Source organism: Lissotriton vulgaris, unplaced genomic scaffold, assembly GCF_964263255.1.
Source record: "Lissotriton vulgaris unplaced genomic scaffold, aLisVul1.2 SCAFFOLD_759, whole genome shotgun sequence".
Lineage (NCBI taxonomy): Eukaryota > Metazoa > Chordata > Amphibia > Caudata > Salamandridae > Lissotriton > Lissotriton vulgaris.
The window spans coordinates 742,437-763,559 of NW_028243518.1; the positions used below are offsets into that span (position 1 = coordinate 742,437).

Consider the following 21,123-nt stretch of genomic DNA (forward strand, 5'->3'; position numbering starts at 1 on the left):
CCCTGGCGGCCACAATACAATATAATCTACCCTGCATTACTCACAAAGCTCTATACTCTAAGTCCCCTACATTTCTCGCACAAAAAATCCCGATATCCGGAGGAGCCAGAAACTCCCGATCTGCCAAAAACCTGTTGCTGCAACCAGCACGCTTCCGGAAGAAAAAAACTTACACTCTGACCTTTTCTGGGGCCGCACCAAGAATCTGGAACTCTCTTCCTCCCTCCATCAGAAGACTTCCATCCCTGGCACACTTTAAGAAGGAGACCAGGAGGAGGAGCTTCGCGCGCATCCGAGATGGCCGCGTGAGCACAGGTGTCCCGAGACCCTCGCCGCCCTCCGCATAAATCCTGAACGACATCCTGATTACGAAGACGGGTTGTTGGAGATGGAAGTCCAGCTGATGGAATAGTCTTTTTCAGAAATTGAATCAGACATCGGGAACCGCTACTACGACATCCTGAACTTTTGAGGCCCACCCCAAGGCATAGCCTGGGGTTCGAGTCGCAAGGATGCCCAGGCAGTAGTTGAACAACGGTCGCTGGGCACAGCCTGCTACCTGGAGTTAGCTTTCGGTCATTGGCCCGTCCCTGTCTCGAGTTCTATTTGGTTGCCCAAGGTCTAGCTGAACCCTGTGGATTTACTGTGTGCCAACGGTCTCGGGGGTTTGTGCGTTGGGCGACAGCTCCTGGCGCCTGCTTCGGAAGACTCCGGTGGGTCGACAGCGAAGGGCCATTCTCACCAGGTCTCACAGACCCCTCAGGGGCACTTTGCCCAACATGGCGGGCAGGCTCGATACGGAGAAGCGCAAAACCAAGATGCCTCTCCGGGGGGAGCGACTCAAACAAACGTCATGGATCGGTATACCCAGCCTAAGGGGTCCCCCGGTGCTACGAGTAAGACTCTGGAGGAGGTATGGGAGGACCCGGCTGCGTTGATCGAGTTGACCCTGCAAGATGTCATGGGCACCATTGCTGATATCAAGACCTCCATCGGCCAGCAATATGAGGCTCTCGCCCTTAAGCTCGACACCGTAGCTACTGATGTAAATTTGATTAAAGCTGACCTATGGAAAACGAATGAGAAGGTCAAATCCTTAGATCTAAAGACCTCCAGCCTTACGACCGACGTGTCCGACTTACAGACTGAGGTCAGCAACTTGCGATCCTCCAATGATCTCATGTCGCGTCGACTTGAGGATTTTGAAAACAAGGCCAGACGTAATAATGTACGTATTATTGGGGTCCCTGAAAAATCGGACAATTCTGCTGCAGATCTACTTGTGGAGGACCTCATTTTAAATCATCTCGCCCCCAGAGGCCTAAGTAAATTCTTTGCCGTGGAACGTGCGCACTGGGTGCCGGGTGGGAAGCCGAAGCCAGGTGCTCCTCCGAGGCCGATTATTGCCAGGATTTTCAACTTCAGAGACAAGAGACGCTATCCTGCAGGCATCGCGGGTGGGTGGCCCGGTGAAGTTCGAAAACTCAACGGTGAGCTTCTACCCGGACTTTACCCAGTTTGTTCGGAGACAGAGGATGGAGTTTCAGGGGGTGAAGCGACGCTTGAGAGATATGGGCCTGAAATATGCGATGCTGTTTCCAACCAGGCTCCGTGTTGAAGAGGAGGACCGGACGTTTTTCTTTAACCGCCCAGAGAACGTGAGTGACTGGTTGGACACTTTGCCAAAGCGGAGCGATCAGACGAACACTCGGGGTGGAGCGGAGGGTGGTGTGCCGGAGCAAGAATAACAATGTGGTTCCTGATTTCCAAACATTCAACATACCATGAAGCTTGGTCTGATATCTTTTATACTTATGCTACTTACGGCGGCATACCCGAGGGTGGCGGGGGGAGTGGAACTCTTTCCTCCCCTGGGTTTCTTTTCGTGGACTAGTTAATGTTAGGGCGACAGGCACACTGCAAGTTGGGGATGTTTTTGAGTTTAACGCAGGGATGCAGGGTGGGGGGTGTTGTAACGGGACCATGTTGGGGGGTGTTTGGGATTGTTTTATTTCTTCTCAAGGCCACGTCGATTCTTCTGTCTGGGCATTGTGTTCGCCGTGGGGTGGATTCTGCATTTGCTGCTGGGATAGGGGGTAGTGAGTTGAAACTGCTGTGTTGGAATGTTAATGGGTTTGGGGGATAGTTTTTAAGCGGGGTGTAGTGTTGCAACTGTTAAGGCGCATCTCTCCTGATGTTGTATTGTTGCAGGAGACGCACTTGATTGGAAACACATGCCATGCACCGGCGAGGATATCGTCTGGCTATACACTCTGGGTTCACTACTGCTCTAGGGGCGTGGGCATCCTTGTCAAGAACTCCCTCCCTCTGGAAATAGATAACATGGCATGACAGGGGACTTACGCTGCAATCAAAGGGAGGTTGGAGGGGACGATTGTTTCGCTGGCCTCCGTATATGTCCCGCCTGGTCTACAGACCTAGACTTTTGCGGATCTCGGGCGTATGATACTCGGACTCCCAGACAGTATACTGGTGATGGGTGGAGATTTTAATTCAGTTGTCTCCGGTAGAGTAGATCGCTACCCCCCCAGAGACCTCACCAGGTCACAGTCCTGGTTAAGTGGGTTTCTGGAGACTCTGGGCTTAGTAGACTGTTGGAGGTTGATGCATCCGGGACAGACACAATACACCTATCACTCTGGGGCCCATGGCAGTCTCTCCAGACTTGACTATGTCTTGGTGCCGGCGGCGCATGCCTCCTCTGTAAGGGAAATTAGACATCTGGCCCAGGGTATATCAGATCACTCCCGATTGTGGCTCCAGAGCGGCACTCGTATGAGTGTCGAGGGTCGAGTTGCCCCGATCAATCCCTGGTACCTCCGTGACCCCAATACTCGAGCGCCTTGGTTAAGTCCCTTGATCAATATTTGGCTGATAACGAGGGGTCCGTGTCCTCCTCTGTCTCATTGTGGGAGGCATTTAAGACGGTCATCCGAGGGCAGGCATTATTGTTAATTGCTGGCGCTAAGAAAAGTAAGAATGAGGAGGTGGTCCGCTTAGAGGCTGAAATAACAGTTAGAAAGGAACCTAGAACTGGGTGTGACTCGCGACAAACTTCATGCCCTCAGCCTCAAACAACTGAATTATAGGGCCCTGGTGACTGATGTCGCAAAAGTCATGAGTAGAGAGCAACAGGGCAGGCTGTATGATGTGGGTGATAAGGCTGGGAAACTGATTGCTTGGTTGGATAAAAGGGAGAGGGCAAGTTGTGTGGTTCCTGTGATTGAGAAACTTGATGGAGTGTGTTTGACTGATCCGGCTGAGATTGTTGAGTGTTTCGCTGAACATTTTCGTAAGGTGTACTCTTCAGTCTCTGATAGACCGGAGGAAGACTCCCATCTGTTGTTGCATGACATTGCATTGACTTGACTGTCGGACTCAGATAGGGACTTAATGGATGCGCCATTCTTTGCGGACGAGATAGCCCTCGCTATTCGCTCTGTGCGCTCGGGCAAGGCCATGGGCCCAAATGGCCTGCCCATGGAGCTCTACAAGCTGCGCCCTGACAAAATGGCGCCCTATCTCCGTGACATGTTCCTAGAGTCGCGAGACGTTGGCTCCCTTCCTTGTGATCAGCGTCTTGCTACCATCGTGGTGATCCACAAGGAGGGGAAACCGCAAGATCGATGTGCATCGTACAGGCCCATTTCGCTCTTAAGCGCCGAACCAAAGATTCTCGCAAAGTTGTTGGCGAACCGCTTGATAAAAGCGATTAGTGACTTGATTCATCCGGACCAGTCCGGTTTCATTCCACATCGCAATACAGCGCTTAACCTGAGGCGCTTGAATGGTGTTCTCGCGAGGGCGGAGTCACTGCGTGAGCAGGCCATTTTGGTTTCTCTGGATGCTACAATGGCTTTTGACGCGGTGGAGTGGCCATACCTTTGGGCCATTCTTGCAAAATTTGGTTTTGGTCCCGATTTCATTAGCTGGGTGAAACTTTTGTATGAGGAGCCGTTGACACAAGTGGTGGTGAATGGTCGAGTCTCTAAACCTTTTGTTCTCGGGAGGGGTACGCGGCAGGGCTGTCCCCCCTTCTGTTTGCCCTTGCCTTGGAGCCCTTGGCTGCCTGGCTGCGATGGGAGCCCTCTATGAAGGGTATTCAGTGGACCCCGGAGTTTGAGAATCGCATGTCGCTCTACACGTACGACATTCTGTTGTACCTTACGTCCCCTCGCAAGTCGTTGAATGTATTGTTTGATGTGCTCACATCGTTCGGCAAGAATTCCGGTCTTGTGATCAACTGGACCAAGTCCTTTGTCTATGTGCTGTCGGGTGGTGCTCCCCCTCTGCCGCGTCGTTGTCCTATTCAGGTGTCGCAATCTGGATTCAAGTACCTGGGGATTTTTATAACCCTAGATCCTGTGGCTCGTTATGATCGCAACCTGCTCCCTCCCCTCCAGAGGTTAAAATCGGACGCTGCGGGCTGGCTCAGATTACTGCTTTCACCGCTTGGGCGCGCGGCTCTCTTTAAAATGTCGTCCTTACCGCGATTTTTATACGCGCTCCAGAATACTTTCGATGTCGTTCCGGCGAGTTATTTTCGTGAGGTGGAGAGTCTGCAGAGGCGATTGATTTGGAATGGACGCTCGTGTATTGCTCTCTCCAAGCTTACGCTTCCTTGGTACGACGGGGGTATGGCACTTCCGGATATCAGGCGATATTACTGGGCTGCTCAGTTGGGAGCGATTAATCATGGAATGTATGGCCCTGCCTCTAATCCTGCATTCGAGATGGATAAGTACCTGGTACCGAGTGGGGACTACAACAGGGCCCTTTATTCCAATGCAGCGGGCAGGGAATTCTTGGGACATACCAAGATAGCAGTAAGAGTGTGGTACGATGCGAGTGCGGCAACGGGGTGGGGTGGGGGGGTGGAAATCGCCTGACCCATGCAACTCCGCTTTATGCATCTGAAAGACTGGGTTCCCTATGGAAGACTAAAGGATTTGAAAAATGGGATATGATTGGCATTAGCAGGGTGAGTGACCTATGGGGCAAGGGTAAAATCAAGACCTTCGAGGCTCTTAAGGTAGAGTATGAGCTGAGCGATAGAGAATACTTCCGTTATGTCCAGATTACCCACACGCTGCGTTCGTTTTTTCCGGAGGTTATAGACATTCCCGAATCCTCCCCACTAGAAGATCGGGTGCTTGACGGCCACGTGCCCGACAATACCATTTCTCTGATATATAAGAAATTGATTAATAATCGAGCGGATCTGTTGACGCGGCTTCGAGAGGTCTGGACTAGCAATGGTTTGGAATTGGACGACGAGGACCGGCAACTGGCGCTATCCTCGCCGAAAGAGGTCGCGATTCCGGCCTGTCTCAGACTCATTCAACTCAAAATCCTACACCGTATATATGTCACCGGCCCGCGCTTGAAACACATGGGTTATTCAGTAGATGGGTTATGTAAGCGTGGCTGTGGATTGGTTGGTACCTTCCTCCATATAATTTGGGAGTGCCCCGGAGTGGTGGTGTTGTGGAATCGTGTGCATGCTGTGATGGAAAGAGTCACGGCGGTGGCATTGCTGCCCAAAGCAAGACGCTGCCTGTTGAACGTCTGGGACCCGAATGACTATGACGTGGCACAGACTCAGTGGGCGACCCTTGGGAATAGGATTGCTAAGAGAGACATTGCGCAGTTGTGGGGCTCCCAGCGGCCGTCCACGGTCTTGGCCTGGAAGGATAACATGGACTGGTGTAGGTTTAGAGAGAAAACGGTGTATGTGGCACGAGGTAAACCCAAGAAATGGAAAAAAAATTGGAACCAGTGGAACTCCTACCGTGGGAACAGATGCACGCCCCCATTTGTTGAGACCTCAGAGGTTACCCTCTCCCCCTGATTCGACATTTCAAGTATAGTGTAACCGATATAATCACTGCTATTGTTTCCACACTGCCCCCCCCTCTTATGTCAATGAAGTCTGTGTTAAATTGTTCTGCGGTCTCCTTCCTTCCTGAACATATGCCGAATGTAATGTTTATTGCCTTGTGTGCAAGTTTTCCTCTTAATAAAATAAAAATGATATTAAAAAAAAAAAAGAAGGAGACCAAAACCTTCTTAATGGGAAAATACCTCACCTAAAGTATACATTTCAATCACCTCATCGACTTGTTCCACCCTCCTCCTCAGCATTATCCATGACCTCCACCGATGACACATTTTTCTGCACTCCGGGGCTTCTCCCCATGAGATGAAACAGCGTGTATATTATACCTACCTGCCTCAATTTTTATCTGCTTTAATTGGTTATCCCTCATGTAGATCGGACTTTTGACGGCTTGCACCTCCTGTACATTCTGCTTTAATTTTATCCCACATGTAGCTTGGACTTAAGACTGCGTGCTCACCCCTTACAATGTATGCTTGGCTCTCCCAATGTGATACTTCCCATCCTCACTACTTGTATTCATTCCCCATAAGCCTACTGTAAAGCGCTCTGATACCCTCACGGGTCTGGTTCACGCTCTATAAAACTATCAAATAAATAATTAAATATGGCTTTCTGTGTCAGTTCTATACTAAGTAGAAAGGCACTGGGATCACCACCTATTCCATAGACACCATGAAGATTGAAGGGGTCCGGCTCCCTGTAAAGCTCTCCGTGCTGCTTGAAGCTGACTGAGCCAGTTCACTAGCCGGGGTCTACACACTTCTCTCCCACTAGAGATGCAATAAACTCCTCTCAGCCCAGTTACGGCTGAGCAGGAGTCAGCGGAAGTGGTCAGCCATGGCTTCCCAGAACCAGCAAAATAACCAAAGTCGTCGAATCATTCTCCCTGGAGAAACAAGGACCTGCAGATGCTGGGGCCACCCCATGAGTGCTGGGATCCTCTATGCCACAGACGTCCTTCCAGGGCATGACGAACTAGAGATTCAGCCATACAGCTTTAGGTACAAGTAAAACAGAAATATGGAACAATAAAATGGCCAAGTTTCTAAAGCAAAATATCCGTTCTTACTAAAAAGTAGTCACCTATGTAATATGTAAACATAAAAAGGCTTCCATGGAGCACTGGGCCTCATACAACTGTTGGTGTGATAAAGCAGCGAAGCAACTTGCTATGGTCGTGTTCAATCCCTGGCAACAGATTGCTTCTGGCAGCCGCCCAAAAACCAACCTCAGGTACAGGCGAGTTTGCACAGGAAAGCTCACATTGTCCGCCACTGAACAAATCCGGGATCCGGCTGCTTTACCTTGGTGTAAACGCCGCACCTGGGAGTTTGCAGCATTTGCGCTCACCCCTCCGGAGCCAGGGTGCTTGAACCACAGCCCAAAGGTGTATCCGAGTACAAACGTTCCAATATACTTATTTAGATCAAGTAGTGCTCAGGCCAGCCCAAACCGGTTTAACCGCATAGTAATCATCCTCAAGAAACCTAGTCCGATTTGACCAGGTCAGGCAAGATTTAGATCATACTCGAATGTCCTGGGGAGCAGAGCAGAGAAAGAATAGGTGTTGTGTTGACAAGAAGAGAAGGAGCAATAAGGATCTTTTTAAATCTGATTTGCGTCTGGTCACATTTGCTCTGTGTATAGAGACAGAGGTCAGAAGTCAGGTTACAACTTCTTACAATTACTTCTTTTTCTCTGACTGCAGAGCTCCAGGATTTTGTAAAGTGAAGTGTCTGACGTGCTGTAGAAAGAGAGGGAAATAAAAGGCTGTAGGGTGTCAGGTTTCTTTAACAACATTTAATTACCCAATAAGTGAACTGTACAAAAAAGTTAATATATGACAGTTATAAAATCCCTTTTTTATTCTGTGTAATGAAAAATATTTTAATAGGATGAAAACATCAGAACACTTTACTGGGTGTCAGATTTATATGCATGTTAATGGGGATGTTTTTGACCCTTTCAATGGGACATTTCGTGTCTGCAGAGGACAGTGCGTAACCACCTTATGCTTTAGTAATGTTTATTAAAAGGGAGTAGCAAATATGAACTGAGAAACACTCCTACCCATGCCCTGATGGCAAGCCTAATGGTAATGCCATTGGTAAAGTAACCGGCAAGTCCGATCATGTGGATAGATACTTACTGCACACAGTGGAAACGTTCACTCGAGTCAAAGCAAAGCCCTTTTGTGTGCAGCAGAAATGCAGAACTCATAATTGAGTGTGCTCTCAAATGTGATGGAACAACAAGATTGTCTAGATTTGCCTAGGATCACATCATTGGAGACAAGTTTACAAGTCAAGTACATAACCGGTCTAGTCTAGTAAGTTTGAGGCTTGTACTCCATGCAGCCCCTGGCGACATTTTTCCAGATAGGCTACACTAAAGCTAAGCACTAAGAGCATCCCTCTGGCACTACTGCCTTTGAGACGTTGAGGACCCCATTGGACGCCAACCAAGATCTCAAAACAGCTGGACTGTCCCTAAATTTCGAAAATACCACGTCAAACAAGAGTGACAATGAAGCCAGCAATTGTTTAGGAATGGGCTGCAAACCAATTTACACAATCTCTCAATCAAACATTTCACAAGCAGCTGTGCAGCCAGCGCACAAATTATCGCAGGCGAGGCCTAGAAATGAAGAAAGCCTACGGAAGCCGAAGAACAAGAAGCAAATGAGCGACAATGAAGGCAGCCAATGGGAAGCCTCCAAGCCCCCTGCAAGGTAACGAAGCCGTCACTAGACACAGGGCCTGCTTTGTAGTAGGAGAGACCTTAAAAGACGTGTAATAGTCAGACGGGCCCAATGGAATTGTGTGGCCGCTACATGTTCTATATAGTGATGGATGTGCTGCATTTGCCATATATTCGATCCTCTGTTGCACAATCTGCAGATTTTAACACAAAAAATAGTTTCTGGCCTAAACGGATCAGAAGTTACTAACAAGCATTTACAATGCAATAGGTCTCGCAATGACATTTTAAATTATTGACATTGAAAATTGTATTGGTTTTTCCCCCCCCTTCGTGAAGCATTAATCAAGTAATGGAAGAGAGTTCATTATGTTTTTCTATTATTTGTACTCTTTTTTGGTGCCCAACATTCCGAACTACAAGGTCCAGAATGCTAAGTTAAAACACAGAGCTGGGTCAGATACTCTGTCATGGCATAGGAAATTAAGCTGCCTGGTAAACTTGTTACAAAGATCTAAAACTCCTCCCGAACGGTTGTGAGCAGGGACTCCACGGGCAAAGGGCGACGCTGCACTCGCGTAGTTTGCGCAACTTCGCACTACGTAAACTGCACGTAGCACAGTGCAAACACACATAGCGTAGCGCAGCGGTCATTTTTTGCTTTCTCCAAGTTCTCAACTTCAAGCTGGCGACCGCGAGCAAGCAAAATGACAACCCGGCAAGGCGTTTTCCTCGTTCACTGATAGTGAGCGTGGAAAATAAACCTCCCGGTGAGATTCTCAATGCGAGGAGGTCAGGTTTCTCATTACAAGTGGTCGCGCAGCTCGCGCCGAGAAACTACCAGTCCGCTTTAAGAAAGCTGCCGCTCGAATAAAAAAAAAAATCTACTCCAGCCGCAGTAAAAGACAGCTCACAATGTGCAAGATGCCGTTTTCGATGATTGCACAGCATTCGGCACTGTGCAATCATCGCGAACATGGTACTATGCAGTTCGCAAGTGCACTTCGCGTAGCTACGCATAGCGCTACTTTGCCAACTACGCCCAGGGTTACTCAAGAGTTGCGGTTTTCCTTTGCATTATGGGACATGCGGCCCTTGCAGAGATGTAAAGAAGTGTCAGCGCAGCACTTGTTGTCTCTACTCACACCTAGCCAGGGACCACTTGTGATGTCCAATGTTAGACAGTCTGCATCAGCCGAGAGACAAGGTATGGCATAATGAACAGCCCCCTGCCCTCTCTGGACAGTGCTTAAGAGCCTTTCACAAACATTTGCTATCCACAGTGCTGTGAAGTTATTCAGTTCACGTGGGCGCCGTTCATAATGAGGACAAAGCGAAGACAATGTTTGTTGTGTGCTTTCTGCTGCTTCTGCCACATACCCCAGTGTCGGGCTGAACAGGCACATGGACCTCACTTAACAAGCGCTCGCCATCTGTTTTCATTCAGCCACTTGTTTGCATCGCGCTTTCACTATAAGTGAAAGCGCAATGCAAAAATAAACGTGCGGCTGAGTGAAAACAGATGGCCCCCTACTAATGATAAGAAATTGTTTTGCAACAGCCGCAAAGCAGACGACCCTGTTCAGATCGACAGGACGAAAAGGCAAAAGGGCGGCAACAACAAAAAACTCATTTCCAATAGCAGGCCAAGGTTTAGCATAAACTGTGACGCCAGCCGATGGAAATGAGTGGTGGGGCTTCAAGTCCCCATCTCAAATCTACTCTCTAGACTATATGGCTCACAGAGCGAGCAACGCATGCGCTGCAACGCTAGGCGTGACCTAAAAACTCAGCAATACGCACTGCCATGCAGTGAGAGGTCCTTTACAAATGCTGACGCTTACGGCTGTATAAATGACCAAACAATAAGAGTAATGCTATCACAAAAAGGGCTGTATTACCCGCATCATTTGCAGTTCCCTGCCTCACAGTTGAGTCAACCCTACTCCATAATTAAAGTGGCGATAGTTATGAAGAATCCATATAAAACCATTGAAGTCAACATGGAAAAAAATAAGGGCCTGATTTTTCGATGAAGTCAAACCTGCATCAGCAAGTAGACGTCCTTGTACTAGTGTAGATTTCATGTGGAAACCATTCTCCCAGCAAACGTCTGTGAATTGCCTTTCCATGATCACAAATATATACATGTATTAGCTCGCGTAAAAGAAAATCCAATGAGCAATTCTGAATTCCCTTTTTCTACTCTCACCCTCTGCCTTTGTCAGGAGCACATTTCCAACTACTTTCCAGGGTGGGAAGATGGACAAAATGAAATACCAACATAAAATGTGCTGCATCCTCTACAGCCGGATAATCCAGTGTCCCCCGATAGAAAGCTAAATGGTTAGCTAGGGATACTAAATTAAGGATATATGATTTGGTGTGAATAGTCTTGAGGGTGGGGGGTAAGTGTTGAACTCTACGATAAAGTGTATTTAGCGTCACCATTACAATTTAAAGCGTATGCAATCATAAAAGTGTTAACACACACATGCTATTTCTCAGTAAAAGAAAATCAGCTTAACATGGCACAACTCAGCGCAAAACAAAAGTGCAGACTGCAGGTTGCTTTCTGTCCTCATTTTTCTTTGGTCTTCGGAGCATCTTCACCAGAGATGGGGTCGCCTGTGAAGGGAGATCTTACACCGGGCACACAACTGTAGTAGGGTTCTTAGCAAACAAAGGATGCTTTCGTCCTTCCATTCTCCCCGGAGGTACCGCTGCGCACAAAGACCTCCTACCAAACATGACAACAAACAGAAACCACCTGTCTGAAGAACTACCTCCAACCATCAAGGGCAAACCTTTTGTTAACAGAAGAAATTAAGACAAGAGAAATTACCAAGACAACAATGACCTCTCACAAATAAGGACCAACAAGTCCATTGATCGTCAGGAAAGCCTACAGCTACACTGGACCATCGCAGGTCACCAAAGTAGGTGCCAGCCAACATTCAAGGCACTCAACTTCAAAGCAGAGGATGAACTCAAACTAGACCAAGGGAAAAGCCATCAAGGCATCCCTCCATGATGATCGGGTCGAGCATCCACGGCCAGCATTCCCACCACACCATAATCACAAGCACCACCCCTGTCCTTTGTGACCTTCATGTTCTGCAGGGGAAATGATGCAAACACATAGGCGGAACCAAGGCCACAAAAGCACTCCTGTCCGTTAAGCACCTCGTTTTGCTGGTCATGGACAGCATGGAACACCTCGGAAAGGCCCGCCATGTGCATACATAAGTGGAGAGTATAGTGAAGCTGCACAGACTGATCACCTCTCCCTTGCCCCAATAAGGCTGAATCAATGTGCTTCCTCCAGTGTGAAGAGGAGTGGAACTTCCTGTACTCCAGGCGAGTACAGAGCAGCTTTACACTGATCCTTTTCTTCACATGTAGAAGTATCCTCAATGCGCCGTATTCTATACATGCTACTGAAGTCCTACATCAAAAGGGAATCCTAGACTACTACTACTTTGCTGTTGGCCAGCGATACAGAACAGATCGCATTATGCATATTAAGAACATGTTTGTGAGGTCAGACCATACTGGGACCAGTTTTATCTGACCTATTCTGGCTTTTATTAACATCCCATTATTGCTTGCCTTGAAAAAGTCAGTTGGACGAAACACATGTCTGCTGCAATACTGCTGGTTTTGTACGAAAAGCAGGGATAATAAAGACAAAAACCATTCTGGTCTGCTTTTGTATACTTGTGTAGCTACAAATCAGCACTACTGTATGGACTATCTATGGGTGCCTCTGTACTTTTGTATGTTATTTCACATTTCCTCTATGAGAGGCTCTCCAACATGTGACACTGAAATAGGCATTATGCTCAAAGGGATGGATGAAATCGGTCAAGAAGTACTAGGAGACTTCTGTGCGAGGTGAAGTTTGTCTGAAGAGCATCAGTTGTTGATGTAACATCCCTCCCAGGATATCCTGTCCGCAGAAGTAGCTCAGTTTACCCAAGTGTCATGGCTTTTTGAAGTTTTGTCTGCATTTTAAGATTTTGACAAATACTCCTTTACTTGATGATTTCATAAATATGCATAAGCGCTCCCACCCGCTACACAATGTGGAGTAGCATTATCTTACTACCAGCGCTCCCCTCTAACTTGGGCTGTTTTTCCAGCGGCCGATGAGGTTCCTGTTCAAAGGACAAAACACAAGGTAGATGGGGGATATACGTATAGTATGTGAATCTAGACGTCTATGCTAGAAAACAAACCTATCACCACCAAAGAAAGATCAAGCCTGAGTAAAGGCCGAGCTCAATCCAAGACACCGTTTTAATCAAATCAGAGTCCTTCATGAAAGCTTGGGGGCTGAACCAGAGACAGGAGCCCAGGCGGCACTGCCAGATTAAGGACTCCTAGGTGAGGACTGCTGTTGTTCCAGGGGCTGGGAACCATGGCCAGTGATGGGCCCAACCCTGAAGTAATTCCGTCAGGGTCAAGAGATGAGGCTGCAGAGTGTGAGATCCTGGATACCCCCGAAACCAGCCGCTCTTGCTAAATGAGGCTGCCAGCTAGTTGTGCCTTGAATATGTGAGCACTAACAAGGTGATGTGGCTGCTTGCCATGAGAATTGCCTTCTGTGACGTGTGGTGTCAGCCACAGCCTGTTACGGTCATCTGCGTTAGTGGGTGTTAAGTTGTTGTTCCTTCTTCTGTAAAGGTGCTGAAAGCTGTGTTTAGTGGTGTGGTGTGCATTCCAGAGCAAGTGCCGCTACCTGTGATCTGTGTGTGTATTGTGTCTGCTTCTTTAACAGGTGCTTGCAGGTGTTTGTGTTGGCCTCTGTGGCATGTGTTGTGTGATGGTCAGAGTCCAGTGCCATAACCCGTCATGCATTTGACACATTGCTGTTATTCCAGGCATGTACTGTGCCTTGCAGGTCTGAAGCCTGCCACAGTGAAGAGTGCTGTTGAGTGTGTGGCATACACTGTACCTGCTGTAGTTGCATGTGCACTACCTGCTGAGGTGACATGCTGTTTCCGCTATAGTGGCACGCTGATGTGTACTGTATTGTTCCTGTGGTGACAATAGCCATGTGATGCGCAGTGCTGCTGTAGCCTGCAGTGGTGGCATATGCTGTACCCTACTGAGGTTCGGTGTGATGATGTGCAGTGTTCCTGCTGTGGTGGCATGCACTGGAGGGTGTGTTGGCCACTGTGGGGTGTGATGTCTAAAGCCAGTACCTGTGATACAGGTGACAAGCATTGCTGTGTTTGCTTCCCAGGCATGTGCTGTTCCTGCTGTGGTGACATGTCCTGCAAAGGGTGTGTTGTGTGCCTCTGTGACATGTGATGTCTAAACCTGGTGCCTAGGATACAGGGGCCCAAAATTGCTGTGTTTGTATCCCAGACACGTGCTGTTCCTGCTGTGGCGTCATGTGATTGAAGGAGAGTGGCTTTTGAGTCCTGTGCAGTGTGATGTCTAAAGCCGGTGCCTTTGAGGCATGAGACACGTGTTTGGGCCTCTGCTGTGTGGTAGCTGTGCCTGATGAATGTGACACGTTGCTGTGTTTTCATCCCAGGCACGTGGTGTTCCTGCTGTGACAGCATGTCATGGAGGGCATGTGGGTTTCTGTGTCATGTGCCGTTTTAGGTCTAAAGCGGATGCCTGTGATTCACAGGACAAACGTTGCTGTGTTTGCATCCCAGGTTGTGCTGTACCTGTTGTAGTGTCATGCCCAGCAAAGGGTGTGTGCCTCTGTGGTATGTGATGTCTAAAGCAGGTGCATGTGACCGATGTCGCTATGCTTGTATCCCAGGCGTGTACAGCTCCTGCTGCGGTTGCATGTGCTGTGCCTGCTGTGGTGTCATGTGCTGAATTGTGCCTGCTGTTGTCACATGCCCTGGAGGGTGTGTTGGCCTGTATAGCATGTGCTGTGGGATGTCTAAAGCCAGTATCTGTGATGCATGTGTCACGTTGCTGTGTCTGCATCCCAGGCATGTGCTGTTCCGGCTGCGGTTGGCGGCAGGTGCTGTGTTGTCCCTGCTGGGGTTGGCGGCAGGTGCTGTGTTGTGTTGTCCCTGCTGGGGTTGGCGGCAGGTGCTGTGTTGTCCCTGCTGTGGCCACATGTACTGTCCTTGCTGTGTTGTCCCTGCTGCAGGTGCTGTGTTGTCCCTGCTGCAGGTGCTGTGTTGTCCCTGCTGCAGGTAGTGGTAGGTGCAAACCTTGGAACATGTGTTATTCGCTTGCCCAAATCTGACTGGTAGAAGCTAGAAAGAGGTTTATACAACTAATTCGAACAAAATGTAAAATTAACTCGGTTCAGAACCTGATTTCTCTTTGTAAGGCACCACCTAATGAATTTGAGAGTTATACAAGAACTGCCCCGATATTGTTATGGCACAGAGTTTGGACAACTGATGAATGCGGTCTAAACCGTCTGTTTCTGAATAACGTGTTAGGCTTAGAAAAGAAGGGCAAAATTTGTTTGTTGTCGTACTTGAAGAAATTTCTTGAGGATCTGGGAACTGCACACTATTTTAATGACAAACCTCTTCAAGTAATATCTCTAGGAAAGATTTGAAAGAAAAGTGTATGGCATTTTTACACAATCGCAGAGTGCAAACAAATGAAAAAGAAATCTGTAGATGCACATGCACAAATTGTAATTTCAAATAAAATGCAGCCATATGTAAAACTTCAAATGACCGATTACGATAGGTTTCTATTAACCCGGTTTAGGTTTAACCTATTGTTTCGGTTAATTAGTTTCCCGGATATGAAGGACTGGGCAAAACACCTGATCAAATGTCCTTGTGATGACTTGTCAGAGCAATCAGACATGCACTTTCTCTTCTTCTGTAAATGTTACACTAAGCCCCTATTGAAGATTATGGATGTAAACGCTGTCGCCCTGCCTTTTTAGCTGTACAAAAACTGGACAATATTTTAACTGTCATATTTATTTCCTCTGTAATTTTTAACTTATGAAAAACAATGTTATTCTGATTTATAATGTTTTGCTTATGAAATTTTAATGAACTCTCTCTGGAATTAAGTAGATATTTCTTTGGTATTATGGCACAATGCTTATGCATCTATGACAAATTGATAATGGTGCTTATGAAGAATTTCTTAACTGGTTGTGATTTTATCTGTACTTTTATGGTTATTGAGTTTTGATAACCGAATAAAGAATCTTGAATTGAATTGAGTGTTACATATGTTTAAATTGATTTAATCTTTTTTACCTTTGTACTTGAATTATATTTATTTTAAAGGTAATTTTACGCTTTAAATATTTGTTGGTCTCAGTTGCGAACGAAATCCAATAAACTTAAACTTGACAGGTGATGTGTTCTTTCTGCTGGGTTAGCAGGTGTGAGTTGGTCCTGCTGTGGTGGCAGGTGCTGAGCTGTCCCTGCTGTGGTTGCATGTGTGGAGGGTGTGTGGGCCTCGATAGCACATGCCATGTGGTGTCTAAAGTAGGTCTGAATGGTAAATTCCATTCCACTCGCGGAATTTGAATCATTTAACGTTCCGCGGAGAACACGGAATTGCCAAAATTCTGTGATCCGCGGCTCCGCAGAATTTTTAGCTTGTTTGCGCTTTCAAAATGCATTTTTGAGAGATATTTCTCCCCGAGCGCGCAAAAAGCGCCTGCGAACAGGAAATAAAGCACCACGAACAGGCGGAACAAGCAATTCTAAGTGTTCGGGGAACGTTCGTGTGCTCGCAGAGATTTTTACCATTCTGAGGAGCTTTGCGTATCGTGACCACACAAATTTCACCCACCCCTAGTGTAAAGCCTGTGATGCATGCAACACGTTGCTTTGGTTGTATCCCAGACATGTACTGTGCGTGCTGTGTTCCTGCTGTGGTGGCATGTGTTGGTCCTGCTGTGGTGACATGTTTTGAGCTGGTCCTGCTGTGGTGGCATGTGTTGGTCCTGCTGTGGTGGCATGTGTTGAGCTGGTCCTGCTGTGGTGGCATGTGTTGAGCTGGTCCTGCTGTGGTGGCATGTGTTGGTCCTGCTGTCGTGGCATGAGCTGTTCCTGCTGTGGTGGCATGAGCTGTTCCTGCTGTGGTGGCATGTGTGGGCCTCGATAGCACATGCCATGTGGTGTCTAAAATAGGCCTGAATGGTAAATTCCATTCCGCTTGCGGAATTTGCATCATTTAACGTCCCGCGGAGAAAACTGAATTGCCAAAATTCCGTGATCTGCGGCTCCGCAGAATTTTTAGCTTGTTTGCGCTTTCAAAATGCATGTTCAGAAGATATTTCTCCCCGAGCACGCAAAAAGCATCCGCGAACAGGAAATAAAGCACGGCGAACAGGTGGAACAAGCAATTCTAAGTGTTCGGGGAACTTTCATGTACTCGCAGAGATTTTTACCATTCCGTGGAACTTTGCGTATCACGACCACGCAAATTTCACCCACCCCTAGTCTTAATGCAGCGCCTGTGATGCATGTGACACGTTGCTTTGGTTGCATCCCAGACATGTACTGTGCACGGTGTTACTGCTGTGGTGGCATGTGTTGATCCTGCTGTGGTGGCATGTGATAAGCTGGCCCTACTGTGGTGGCATGCGTTGGTCCTGCTGTGGTGGCATGTGTTGGTCCTGCTGTGGTGGCATGCGTGGGGGGGGGTAAATTGATATGTCCTGGGGGTGGGGGGTCTTGGAAGGGGTGGGGCCCTCAGTGTGTGTGGTGCCTGACCCACGCTGCTCTGTTTGTATCCCAGCTCTGTACTGTGCCTGCTGTGTTTGCATGCCCTTGGGGTGAGGGGTAGCATGCCCGGGGGGAGGCATACTCTGGAGGGTGAAGGGGGGGAGCCCCGTCTGTGAGGGGGGGGAGCCCCGGAGGGTGTCCGGCGCCTCCACGCTGCCGTGTTGTCATGCCGGCCATGTGCGGCTCTTTCCCCTGCCCCCACGCGGAGCTCCCTCTGCAGCCCCGGGGGCGGCGCTGGCGTGGGCCCCCGAGGCCCGCCGGGTCCAGGGGAGGGTGGCAGGGGCTGTGCCCGGGTCCCGCCGCCCTTACCTGTGCTGTCGGCCACGTTGCCCACGGATGAAGCCATGGTGTCCGGGCTGGCTGCCGGGGGGTGCGGGCGGTTCTCCGGGGTGCAGGTAGGGGTCCAGGGGGCGTTGTGCTCCCTCCGACCGGGGCTGGCTCGGCTCCTCTCCTGACTGCGGCTCGGCTCGGCGCTCCTCGCTCTGACGTCGCCTCTGAAATGGCGAACGCGGGGACCGAGGACAACAGCCGCGCCGGGACTACTTCCACACAAACAAGTGCGATGAATAACAAGCCCCGCCCACAACGGAAGGGGCACCGGCGGAAACCAGCGTGGGACTCACACCGAGCACGGCTCACGCTGGTCTCACGGGCTCAGGCAGCGGTCTCTGTGAGCAAGAGGGCGGCCAGAGAGCGGAAATACCGACATCCGACACCGGTATCCCTCCGCGCTGTAGCAATGCGACAAACACGGGCGCACCGCGCATGCGCACCGGTGCAAGCGGCGCTCATATGAAGTGTGACACAGAACGGAGCGACAGAGTTCCGCTGTCAGGCCTCTTCCAACGACGTCAACATTAATGTATGTCACAGTCCAATGTATGCAACAACAAATCACATTCTGTTATAATGACTACAAAAAATCAATATCACATGGGACGAAGGGAAACAAAAGTAAGACGCAGAATGCGTGTTATTCGATTATTTAAAATATGAGTATAAAGTTGTCTCTCTGAAAATATGTGTATCCCGTGAAAATACTAGCTAACTTGGAGAAAATTATACCCCTTTCATACAAACCATTTCGCTCAACGATGGCTCCCTGTTTACAAAAAGCTGTTCTTGTCCTTCTTCTGTCTCTAAAGCTCCCCATCTATCTTTAAACCTATAGCATCAGCCACCCTCCAGGCTCTGTGAGCCCCGCCCCTCCCAACACGTCACCGCAGGTATTTTTCCTTAGGGTTCTAATGGAAAATTTCTTAGCAATCCTAAAGGAAAGTTTCGATTCTATTAGGACATGGATGCCAGGATTATGTTTAAGTTTCTGTACTATTTACTCGCATCAGCTAATAAAAATACACCTACCGTACCCAACAGGCAGGTGTTAAACTACAAAATACATGATGTGGGAATGCCCAATCAGAACATGGACAGTCCCATGTCCTTGGGTTTGTGATATATATTCTTTTGTTCATTTATGAAATTGTAAATTATTAACACGGTGCAAAATAAGGACTTGCACTTGAATATACATGTATAAACATAAGATGTTGCACTTTAAATTAATTGACTGTGACATATTAAAGTGACCTTTTGTGGCTAATGCTATCTAGGCCTCAGTTAGGCCTCAACGCCATCTTGTTTATAATGGATGCCTCACCCTGCAAGTTCCCCTTATATTATTTCTGCTGCACACAGTCAAGTAAGGTCATGTCTGATTATTTCCATTGACGTTGTGCTCCTATCTGCCAACTTTTCACATTACTTATGTGTAACATTTCCATGGCTTCAAAGCACTTATGATTGACATTCAACTACTCAATGTGTGACACTTAGAATGACACATGTTTATTAAAGGTTCTGTTGTGAACATGAATATACAACGATACACCCTCAATTATAACATCATACAGAGCCAGTAGGTGAGGAACAAGTCTAAAACCCTAATCGTCTGTACAACTGCATCAATACATCCATCCATTTTTGCATGACAAGGCATTTCCCACCTGTCATATGACTACTACTCCTGTCCAAATTTCTGCACAAACACGTTATGGTACATTGAAAAACTTTAACTTTGCCCTACTTTTCGATTACAGAAGTAAAATGCTTCTGGCTTTACACCGCCATATCACAGTAATCTGTTTAGTAAGTCAAAAATGTTATAAAAAAACAACCTCTAACATGGGAGGAACTATTGGGATTGCGGTGGGAAGGGAAATGGGGGCCGCAAACACTTATAGGAGGGAATAAAGATTTCGGCCGACATAGAGGGGGTGCACAGCCTGTGTGCTAGGAGAAATGACCGCCCAGTGTGGGGTACAAGGGTGTCGCAGGGATTCTGCTCCTAAACAGAACTGTGCACAGAGACCCAGGACCTCAGTGAATTGTGGTGTACCAAAAAACTCACCTCAGTGCCTAGAAACCCTAACCAGCTAGCATCAGTGTCACATTAGCTCTTCGTCCTATAGCAAAGTAACCAATTATTAGACAACCCAGAACATGCAACTTAGGTTATACTCAGGGATGGTGGGAAGCAAGAACACTCTTTCGTTATACTGTCATACAAGCCCACAACTGGAGTAATAAGAGACACAGGCAAAGTTAAAATATTTATTTTAAGGATGTTCTCTAAGATGCAGTATTTTTCCTAACGTAAGCAGACATACAATCAGAAATAATATGGTCAGCATTGTTACAATTCCATAAAACACAAAAGGAGAAATCATATTACAATAATGGTGAAATAGGTCTTATAGCGCCTAATATTACACCCTCCCAAGATAGGAACTATGTTTTATAAACTATAGAAGGTCTCTAAGGCTTGTTTAGGGGACCCCATACCTCTAAGATCAGCAGTATTGTATCATATCAGGATCTGCAAAAAGCTCTCTGTTTCTCTGGAAAAATGGGCTTCTTCCAAGTGTGTGAAATCATGCTTACAGTGCATTATTAAAGGCGCCAGAATCACGTTGGCTGAAGCTGCATATATGTGATGGCTAGAACGTGAGACGATCAACCCAAACAACAGCTACCTTGTTATGATAACCTTGGAGGCTTTACCTCTCAGTTTGCAGACTAGAGTCACAATGTAAGTCTAGAGATGCTGAAAACATGCCATTCTCATGTGATGCATTTCACGCAGCCTAACTTACAACAACATTCATATGTAGTGTCATGTGCAAAAGCGGCAAAAAGGTAAAATGGGGTTTAAACTTCTAATAAGCCTATGCTAACATAGCAGTGTGAGTAACTAGGCCCAGCACTTACTACACCCTCCCTTGATCGGAGAACGCACAATAGCGGGGGCAAATTTTTTAGAACGCAGAGTTCAAGTTCGAATGAGAAAGAACCAAGCTTAAAATTTCGCCAAACTGGATAATTGGGAGTAAAATCCGAAATTAGGAACAATAAAAATTGTAAAACCCAACAGGGGTGTAAAATGACAAAACACATGTAACTCGTGAAATGTGAAAAAAGGAAAAAATGAAGGAAAAATATTCATCAGTCCATTACGTGTCTATGTAGCAGAAAAAATTGTACCTTCAATCATCCACTAGCGTATAGGCACAGTACGTTGCAACCGCCTCCAACAGGAAGTCGTTGTTTTCGTCAGTGAACATTTCAGCCATCCAATTCAGAAATGGAAAAGAACACACATGTTCTTCAACAGCCGGAGCCTCTAGCACCATCAGAGGAAAACTTGGATGTTCTTCGAGATAACTGCGTGCTAGAAAGTCATGGGCTGCAGTCCATATATTTCACTTGCCTAGGACTCCATGAGCTACTGCACAGGCCATA

General features: G+C 47.5%; 1 protein-coding gene across 4 annotated transcripts in view; it reads right to left on the bottom strand.

Moving 5' to 3' along the window:
• Positions 1-18,099, bottom strand: part of OGT (O-linked N-acetylglucosamine (GlcNAc) transferase) — a 513,172-nt gene extending 495,073 nt beyond the window's left edge. The window contains exon 1 of one of the 4 annotated variants that reach the window (XM_086948604.1): positions 17,632-18,099. In XM_086948604.1, coding sequence (XP_086804730.1) covers positions 17,632-17,668 — 37 coding nt within the window. In that variant the 5' untranslated portion in view covers positions 17,669-18,099. The remainder of the gene's footprint in view (positions 1-17,631) is intronic. The other 3 variants (XM_086948603.1, XM_086948602.1, XM_086948605.1) reach the window with 3 other exon arrangements.
• Positions 18,100-21,123: the final 3,024 nt, after the last annotated feature.